We start from the raw sequence: 10472 nt of genomic DNA on the forward strand, positions 1-10472 counted from the left end.
ACCCGCCAGCGGAGGGGAACTGAGCTCGCCGAGCTCACAGCTCCCTGGTAGCGCGAGAGACCACAAATTTCGCCACAGTTGGGCTTCCGGTCCCATCGACAGGAAGTGCTGCTTCTAAGAAGAGAAAGAGGTGCTCATCATCTGTTCACCTGGTGGGGCTGGAAGAGCGCGTTGTGTTGCCCAGCCCGGCGCCCCTCTCCGTTTCCACACCCGGCACCGGTTCCCCTTTCCATGCCTGTGACTCCAGCAGCCGGACGACTAGGCTCCAGCAGTGGGAAGTGATCGCACCTGGACTTCCACCCTGCTCCTCGCTCGCTTTGGCCCCGCAGGCGAGCTCATGGCAGAGAACGGCTCCGCACCCACCGGTTCCAAGGGGCGGCGTGCTGTGGAGCTGAAGATCGTGATTGTGGGTGATGGCGGCTGTGGAAAGACCTCCCTTCTGATGGTATACGCCAAAGGAGACTTCCCAGAGGTAAGATCACGGCGGCGGTCCGGCCTCCTCGTTCTCCACACTGGAAATACCTGCACCCTTTATCTCCTTCTCCTCTCGGCGATCATGAGCCGAGGGCAGCTCGCCATCACCGACACTATTTATTTACTCGGTATTTATGCAGAACATCATAAAATGTTTAAGGGGCGAATCAGCATTTACTTCCTGTCATCATTACTTAATCTAGACTAGTTTTCTTCAAAGGTCTGTTTTTAAAAGTTTGGATTGAATGACCAGTAGCCTGCGATGGACCGCCATACCATCCAGGGTGTGCCCTGCCGAGCCGTCGCCCTGTACCTCCAGCATAGGTTCTAGACCCCTGTGACTCCGACTTGGACGAGCACTTAATGATCCCGAGTGAGAGTAAATCCGCAGTGCTTTTCAAAGCAGAAGGACACTTTGCGTCCTCCTCCCAGGTTCGAGTTCGCCGTCATTTTCGCAACTATATTTCCTCTATCGGAACTTCCTCTTCACAACATTCCCACCTGCACTTCAGTCGCTTGGCCGATACAAGATGGAATTTATCGTTTTACACCGTAAGCATCTCCACTTCAATATTTTGTCATTTATATTGGCTACATATTAAGAAATGTAAAAGCACAAAAGCTAAAGCACACAAAGAACTCTGTTTAAGGGTTAAAACAATATTTCACATTGTTATATTTAACTACCTTGAGATACTGATATAATCCAGTTCATATTCTTATGATCTTAATCATTTATACAGGAGTGTGACGTTAGAGGAAAAATTAAGCATTGTTAATACATGGATAGGACCATTAATAGTGTAACAGTTCTTAAAGAAATTATACTTTTTAATAGTTCTCAAAGAAAAAAATGAACATGTGAAATATGCGGCAGTCACATCCTGTCAACGTGTAGTTTGTGAAGGAAGTGAAGAGAAAATACGGTTCATTTTCATGCCTCTCGGGGTTCTTTGATGCTACACCACAAATATATACAAACGGGGGATAAATAAATGGGTGGAAAGTAGAGAATTTTGTCTGCAACCATATCTGACAGCAGCCGCTTGACTTAATTTCCTTAGTTTTGTGAGCCGGGAAACACAGCAGCACTTACTGCTGTTTATCAGTACCTTCCTGTGAAATTGTACGTTTCATCCGTGCGATTCTCCTCCTTTCTCGTTCTGCTAGCGGTGCTGATGTTCATTTGAATTTTTTTTATCCTTCCTTGACCTTTGCACAAAAAAGAGCCTGCAGCTTATTGATTGCTCTTTTCTACCTATTCCGTTACACTTCCGGAATTCTAATTTGCACACAGTCAGAATTTTTTTAAAAAATTAATTGTTAATAACCCCCCCCCACACACACAGTGTCTGAAACCACCTGTCCTAAGTGGGGTCGCGGCGAACCGGAATCTAACCTGGCAACACGGGGTGCAGGGCTGGAGGTGGAGGGGACACACCCAGGATGGGACACCAGTCCATCGCAAGGCACCCCAAACAGGACTCGAACCCCAGACCCACCCGAGAGCGGGACCCAGCCAAATCCGCTGCGCCCCCCAATTAGTAATCCTTGCCCCTTAAACAGAGTACAGGCACTGTGGGTAAATTCTGTCAGTTCAATCAGTGTTATTCACTGTCCACTTATGAAAGTCTAGTAAGTAATAAACAGAGACACTTTGAACAGCGAGCAGATATTTAATGTGTATAGAACTGCGTGTGATACATGGAAGGCCATCATGGCCTGTGTTGCCTCTTCTTATCTGTCTGTTCTTTGAGCAGAGAGGCAGCGGTTGGGGATTTCTGCAACTTTACCTTGCCGTCACCTTGCTCTCACTGTGTTTACTGCTACAGGAGCCAAGCTGGTGTAAACAGTCTGTCCATTGTTTGGGTTTTGCAGAAATATGCCCCGTCTGTGTTTGAGAAGTATGTCACGACCGTCTCATACGGAGGGAAGGAGGTCTATTTGAACCTGTACGACACTGCAGGTGAGGCTCGGGGTTCCAGACCTTGATGAAATATTCCAGATAAAATATTGATATTTCCTTGCCACATGAAATATCATTTACATACTAGTTTATTGCTAAGTTTTTCATCAGAGCATAATAAATACACAGATGAACAGTTGTGTAATAAATTAATAAACTGTGATCAGCTGGTAGTGTAGTGGTTGGAGCTACTGTTTTTGGATCCAAAGGTTGCAGGTTTGATCCCCACCTCTGGCTGTAGTACCCTTGAGTAAGGTACTTACCCTAAATTGCTCCAGTAAAATTACCCAGATGTATAAATGGGGTAACCTTAACATTATAAGTCGCTTTGGAGAAAAGGTTCAGGTAAATGTAATGGTCACAGCAGTACCCCCCCCCCATGGCTGGTTTGTGGTTAGAGGAGAGGGCTGAGCCCTGGTGTTGTAACCTCCCTTCAAGCTGAGGATCGTGGCTGGAAGACGGTGCTGCAAAAATGACATTGTTTTCAAATACACATATTTGTTCTCATGAGACATATTGAAATAACTTGTCCAGTTCCTGGATGGAGCGTTAGGCGGCAGTGGAGCCTCCTTGGTCTTTTAACTCCATAATGAGTTGATGTCGAAATGTCACAGAATGCGCCCAGATACAGTGCGCTATTTTGCACACAACCTTCACAATGTCCACACTCATCGATTTGCTGCGTTCCTTCGCACGACACACGCACAACCGCAGCACGGCAGTACATCCGCTCCAGTGCGATCTGCAGCCATGGTAGCAAAGGATGTGGTAGCAGCTGACGTCTCCGCTTAAAGAAAGAGAAAAAGAACAACACGCAGTTCTTATCACCACGCGATCACAAGTCAGTACTTTTTCAGGAACTGTTGTTCTTCAGTCACACTACACCTTACACTTATTTACCCCTTCATACAGCTGGGTAATTCTACTGGAGCAATTTAGGGTAAGTACTTTGCTCAAGGGTACTACAGCTGGATGTGAGATTCAAACCCACAGGCTTTGGGTCTGAAGGCAGGAGCTGGAACCACTACCCTACCAGCTGCCCTTTAACAAAATAATATTTTGAGCTGCTTTACCTGTGGTTAATCAAATTATAAGCTCACATTTATAAAAATAGCTCCAGTATCTTGTGCTGGAGGCTGAACGCAGCCATGCTTGCTGTTAAAAATGTGAAAATTTGGATAATTTAAGAGGGTCTCGTCAACAGGGAAGGTTGTGGAGCATCTTGGACAACATATGGCTAGGCATTCGGAGGACATGCATCCGCATTGCTGGGATGCCCATGCCATCATGTGCTCCCGAAAAGGACTCGTGTGACTGACAGTTTTAAAAACAACAGTGTAGGTTTCTCTCGGTGTTCCAGGAAGAATTTTATTTTTAATCATTGGTCGCAAGTGCTGCTGGGTTTTCTGGTATGGAGGCACACTTTGACACGAGTGTGCGGCTTATCTGAGCCCCAACGGAGCAGAAGACTTCCTCTCTATAGGCAGCAGAGGTCCACCCCAGGAACTAGTGGGGCAGCACCTCCTGAGGGTGTCTCAGAATGACTATCAATACTGGCCTTGCAAAAATATTCAACCCCTTGAAATTAATAACATGACCTGGATCACAAATTGCATTTAGGCACATTTTTCTGGTCAGTTCTTTTATTGTGAACTCATGTGCTCTACTAACGCTAAATTGTCAGAGGCAAGAAAAGCTGTTTGTAGATACACTTACATTTGGCAGACGCTTTTCTCCAAAGCGACGTACCTCTCAGCAAAAATACAATTTGTACATTACATAAGGAGAAAGAAACATAGCTGCAGACGTGATTCTTAAGTAAACTTGGTTTGTTTCTTTCGACTTTCTGCACCGATGTTCATCACGAGTAGGTGCATAAAACTCAGAATAGATGAATACAGATCACCTTCCTACAACTTTACAAAGAAAAAAAAAACTGAAATATGCAGCTTGGATAAGTATTCATACCACACACATTAATATTTGGTAGAGCCAGCCTTTGCTGCAATAACAGCTTAAAGTTTTTTTGGGTGAGTAGGTACCAGCTTTGCACACCACCTGGGAGGTCCCCCCGCCTTCCTCATTTTCCTCATTGCAGGCTGATCAGGTTGTGGACATCAGTTTTCAAGCGGTGAGCTTTGACTGGGCCACTGTAGGATGTTCACCTTTTTTGTTTCCAAGCCACTCATACGTTGCTTTGGCCTCGTGCTTGGAACCACTGTCCTACCGAAAGGTCAACTTTCTCTCAAGCTTCAGTTCCTCAGATTGAAGTAGTTCTCTTGCAATATTCCCTTGAATTTTACTCTTTCCATTCTTCCTTCACTTTTAACATGCTCCATCTCTGCTGATGAAAAGTATCCCCACAGCATGATACTACCACCACCATACTTCACTGTAGGGATGGTGTATCTTAAGTGCTTTGAAGTTTTGCCCCCTCCAAAAAAATCATCTGACCACAAAACATTTTCTGCATTTTAGCTGGGACATTCACATGCTTTCTGGCAAACTCCAGATGTGCTTTGATATGATAGTTCTTGAGTATTGGCTTCTTTCTTGCAACTCAATGCTTTTCTTTCCATACAGTCCAGTCTTACACAGTGTTCTTGATATTGTGGATTCATGCATCTTTCCTCCACTTTCATCCTTTGACCTCTGTAGCACCTTCACACCGATTGTGAAAGAAGCTACACAGATGCTAACAAGTCTCCATCTTACTCAGACACCGAGTCTTGAGTGATGGCCTTGTCTCAACAACATCTAGGTGGCACAATTCAGCTTCCATTTCCAGATTATTAATCCAGTAGTATTGACTTGGAGTAACGGTTGTATAAATTAGGAAAAGGGTACAAAATAATTTCCATTTCTGTGACATAACTTCTGTAGTATGTTTTCAAACAAAACATTTGTTTTAGTTGACATTTTTCCTCCAGAATGTCTTGCACTATAAAGCAACCTGCAATTATTTACCCATTTATACACCTGGACAATTTTCCTGGAGCAATTAAGGGTAAATATGCTGCACAATGGAATTACGGCAGTCGCCCATAGTCAAACAGCCAACCTTCCAATCCAGAAGCAGAAGGTCTAGCCACCACAGTATCAGATGCTCCCAGCTACCTTTTAATCTAGAAATGTGGTTGTTACTTTAATGTTTCCAGGTAGAAATCAATTATGTCTCATTAAGGGACAACTGTTTCCTTGGCAGAGAGTAGTTTTTCCATCTGTGTAAACTGAGTTTCTACAGCTCATGGGTTTGAATACTTATGCAAACAGCATATTTCAGTTTTTCTGTTTAAAATATCTGCAAACAAATAACTTATTTTGGCCATGACAGTTTAGTGTTGGGATAGCATATGAGTTAATAAAATTACTGACTCGAAAAAAATATTTGAATGTATAGTTGGTAATTCAGGGAATGTTGATGAATTTCAAGGGGTTTGAATACTTTCATAAAGCACTGTATTCCCAAAAAAATAGTAAGACATACTTTTTTCTTCTATGGGTGGAAGATCAATAATAATTTGAGTTTTTTCTGCCTTTCGACAGGAAACACACTCTTGTAAAGAACTATAAATTTTCCCTTTTAACAGAATTCAAACGTAAAGCCACTCGTGGATCTGTGGTCATGTACATCTGCTTACATTTTTCGCTCCTAAGCTAGTGCAAACAGTTCAGAATCAGCAGTGTCAGAGGCTGACAGACCGAGGGGAAGTGAAATTTGTCTCGGCTCATTTTACCTGTATGAAAAAATAGCATCAGACCTCTGACTCGTCGAAGGACAGCACCTCAGTTCTCTGTCCTTGCAACAGCCGTCCGGCGGAGTTGAGTAACAATTGCCCAATGGTTCATGTTTGTTCCACAGCAGCCTGTTCAGCACCTTCCCAGTGCACACACACCCAACAACAAGTCTTTTTATTCCAAATTGACACATTGTATTGCAGGAAGCCGTCAGAGTGGCGCAGTACCTTCTCCGGTACTGGGGAGGACCAATAGTAGTAAACGGCACACAGGACTTGGACACAAATGCTTGGAAGGGAAGTATGACTGAATCTGCAAGGGAGTAGTCATGTGGCAACTGCCGCCTCACCCTGCCTCGGCTGTTTGGGTGTAGGTTCAAACCCAGCGCAGTTTTTCCAGTTTGCATGTTCTTCCTGTGTCTCTTTGGCTTTCCTCCCACACTCTAAAGGCATGCAGTTTAGGTGATCTGATCACTCCAAACTGGCAGTTGTGTGTGAATGGGTGTGAGTGTGGCTCCTCTGCGATGGACTGGTATCCCATCCAGGGTGAAGCCCACCAGCCTTGTGCCCACTGGTTCTGGGATAGGCCCCGGACCACTGCGACCCCGACCAGGAAAACTGGACATGAACACTCCAGTCCTGTCTGACTCCTGGCACTGTTAGCTCAGAGCCTCTTGTTCCGCAGATCAGTACGAGAACTTTCACATTATCAGCGTCTCACTGTGGTGCTGGTGTCATGTTACACCTGCGCGGTGTTGCGGCAGCTGTGAGACAATGGAGCGCTCTGTTCCGCTCGCCCGTGGACGCGTCTGCTCACATGCCAGCAACACCAGCACTCAAAACCAGTCCTTTGTGTTCCAGGACAGGACGACTATGACCGGTTAAGGCCTCTTTCCTACCAGAACGCCAACCTGGTGCTGGTTTGTTATGACGTCACCAACCCGACAAGCTTCGAAAACGTCTTGATTAAAGTAAGTGGTAACTGCTGCATCCCTCTCAACGTTCAACAAGGGTCTCAAAACTCACCTTTTTCCGACACCTGATCGCCCATGTAGTCCATAAACATGCCTTACGTTATTACCTCTTATAAAAAAAAGCCAGTGGAGTGTGCATAGGAAATGTGCAGTCACTTTTAACTGCTGGGATGCTACAGCTCAGAATGTAGCACAGCAGAAACCTGGTGACAAAAATAATGTGAAAACATGGTGAAAATATATGATACAAAAGCATGCAAAGTGAACAGATACAGCACTATACATACTAAATACATAACATTATTTATTACTCTCTTAATATATTAGCTACTCTGAGCTCAGCATCACCTTTAATCAGTGCAAATATTTTTGCAAAGTAATTTAGAGTAGAAAATGAAAGCTGCATTCCAAATTCATGCAGTAATGTAGGTGTTTTACATTTATCAGACACTTTTCTCCAAAGCAACTTCCAATGAACACTATGTAGTGTTATGAGCCCACACACCTTATTCACTGTGGTGACTTACACTGCTAGATACACTACTTACACTGGGTCACTCATCCATACCTCAGTGGAACACACACCGTCACTCACACATTATGGGGAACCTGAACAGTATGTCTTTGGAGTGTAGGAAGAAACCAGCGCAAACCCCCACAGATACATGGAGAACATGCAAACTCCACACAGGCTGAGCGGGGATCGAACCCATGTCCTCTCACACCACCCAGATGTTGTGAGACAGCAGCATTATTCGCTGTGCCACCGTGCTGCCAGCACGTTGCTGGAAGGTTTTTTCCCATAGCGAAGGCTTCTTTGGAGTATTTATTTTTACGTTACCGTCAGAAATACAGTTGTTTCACATCTTGTTGCATTTGCTGTTGAGTTTTGCAGCACATTCCACATTACTGAAGAGTCACGTGTCATGTTCTGCGGTTCAGAAACAGGTTTAGCGCGGATTTTGCTGCCCTGTGTGAAATGCAGCCCTGCTGCACAGTGGTGATGATGCTCCTTCTGTCCTGTCAATCGCAGTGGTACCCGGAGGTGAACCACTTCTGCAAAGGTGTGCCCATCATCCTGATTGGATGCAAGACGGACCTGAGGAAGGACAAGGAGAAGACCAGGAAACTGAAAGCCATGGACCAGGCTCCTGTCACTTACACACAGGTACTGCTGTCTCACAGCGCCTGGGGGGTACAAGGGGACATGGGTTCGATCCCCACTCAGTCTGTGTGGAGTTTGCATGTTCTCCCTGTGTCTGTGCGAGTTTCCTCCGGGTGCTCTGGTTTCCTCCCACAGTCCAAAGACATGCTGTTCAGGTTCACCCATAGTGTGTGAGTGACAGAGTGTGTTCCACTGATTTATGAATGGGTGACCCATTGTAAGTAGTGTATCTAGCAGTGTAAGTCACCGCAGTGAATAAGGTGTGTGGGCTCATAACACTACATAGAGTTCGTTGGGAGTCGCTTTGGAGAAAAGCATCTACTAAATAAATGCAAATGCTCCACACGTATCGCATAAGAGATACCTGACGAGGTGTACAGGTACTTCTGAGGTTCCCAACCGGTGACCTACGTGTGGAGACTTGGCATGAGAATGGTGTGAACGGTATCATCGCAGGGGTCTTTACGCACCAAGTGATGTGAGTGATCTCCCTCCCCGTGGTGTGGTGAACCTGCGTCTCCCGCTGTGCACGAACAGGGCGAGGAAACGCGGCAGCAGATCGGCGCGGAGCTCTACCTGGAGTGCTCTGCCAAGTACCGGGAGAACGTAGAAGACATCTTCCTGGAGGCCACCAAGCGGGCGCTGGCAGCCAGCCGGAGGGCAAGGCAGAGCCGCAAGAAGAGGGCGTGCGTCCTCCTGTGACCGAGGGAAGGTACCGGAGAGCCGCGGCACCGACATCCTTCTTCTCGCTTCCGATGGGGAAGGAGCTCCTCACCGGCGACGTGTCACTGTGAGCCTCCGGGCTGGACTGGAACACACAGCAGGACGGGGATATATTTTGTGCTGCTAAATTACCGCACAGAGAAATGTACTTAATTCTTTCCTCACTATCGGTGAGAATGGAGTAAGAATTAAATGTTTTCTTTTGGGTTTTTCCAGCTATTTCTTATGGGCCCATAACATTTTCTGTAGGTTTCCCCCCCCCTTTTTTCCCTCCATATTCAGCAAGGACGTTTTAGAGCGTTTCCCAAAAATGGGTGAAACGCTGAGCTTCTCTTTCGTGGTGCTATGGAACCGTTGCGCTTCAGGTGAGAAAACAGGTCCGGCGGTCGGCTCTACAGGGACGGAGGCGCGGTACAGCTGGCCGTCGGGGGACTGAGGGTGGGGGACGCCAGAAAGTTCCGCCTGCGCGAAAGAGGAACGAGGGCATTTCAGAACAATGTGCATCAGGAAGTAAGTGGAGAACTGATGGCGGATCGCAGTGAGTGCCTACAGGTGAGCGCAGGGCAGCGGCAGGTGAAGCGGCCAAATAACACGGTAATACAGTCAGACATCATAGTTCATTCCCTCTTTGCAGTTCAGAAGCCCAAGCAATCGGGGTCATCCGGCATTTTTCATTCTTGTGGGAAAATATTTACTTACACTGTATCTGTTGTGATGTTGTAACACGACCTCAGGGTCAGGGTTCTGCTTTCATGAGCAATCAAAGTTCATCACTTCCGGAAGCTTCTCTGCCGGAACGCAGAGTCCGTTCCCCAGTCTCTGTCATCACAGGTCCTGTTGAGGTTTGTCCTCCCTTTTATTAGCATTCCAAAATTTTATGCTCCTATTGATGTTCTCCTTGTCTATGTAAAATGAAATTGAAGGCAAAATATTAGTTTTTTTAAATTTTGCACATGGGAAAGTTGCCAGACAGCTGAATCCCTGCTTCACCTTTTAACGTGTTTCGCAGGTGCCTACCGCATTCGGAAAACTTGCACTAAACAGCCCTGCCACTGGGACTAAATCTGCTCCTGACACTGAACTTCTGTCAATGAGTTTTTCAATATTAAATATTGCTCAATTTTCATCTGATGCGTGTTGATGCCTTTATCCTGAGGGGTAACCATGCAGCATCTGTAAAACTGCCCAGGAGCATGATACCTAATAAATGTCTTTGCAGAACTCTGTTGCACTAGGTCCAAAAATCAGTGGAGAAATATGTCCACATGGTACTATAAATATCTTTACAAATTGCTCAGCAGATGCCTTTGTTCAGAAGTCCCACCACTAACTTTTCTAGGTTCAGACGACAGGAAGTTAAATAAACACTTAATAAACCTTTGGAAGTATTAGAGCATAACAACACACAGCAAGCTTTTTTTGCATCCTCCTCC

At 45.7% G+C, this 10472-nt stretch overlaps 1 protein-coding gene across 1 annotated transcript; it reads left to right on the forward strand.

Moving 5' to 3' along the window:
* Window positions 1–10: 10 nt before the first annotated feature.
* rhof (ras homolog family member F) lies at window positions 11–9745 on the forward strand. The gene is made up of 5 exons (XM_018755044.2): window positions 11–472; window positions 2353–2440; window positions 7039–7148; window positions 8185–8319; window positions 8854–9745. Exons 1-5 carry the CDS (start codon window positions 338–340, stop codon window positions 9016–9018), a joined length of 633 nt encoding a protein of 210 aa, XP_018610560.1. The 5' UTR covers window positions 11–337; the 3' UTR covers window positions 9019–9745.
* Window positions 9746–10472: the final 727 nt, after the last annotated feature.

Source organism: Scleropages formosus, chromosome 6 (assembly GCF_900964775.1).
Source record: "Scleropages formosus chromosome 6, fSclFor1.1, whole genome shotgun sequence".
Classification (NCBI taxonomy): domain Eukaryota; kingdom Metazoa; phylum Chordata; class Actinopteri; order Osteoglossiformes; family Osteoglossidae; genus Scleropages; species Scleropages formosus.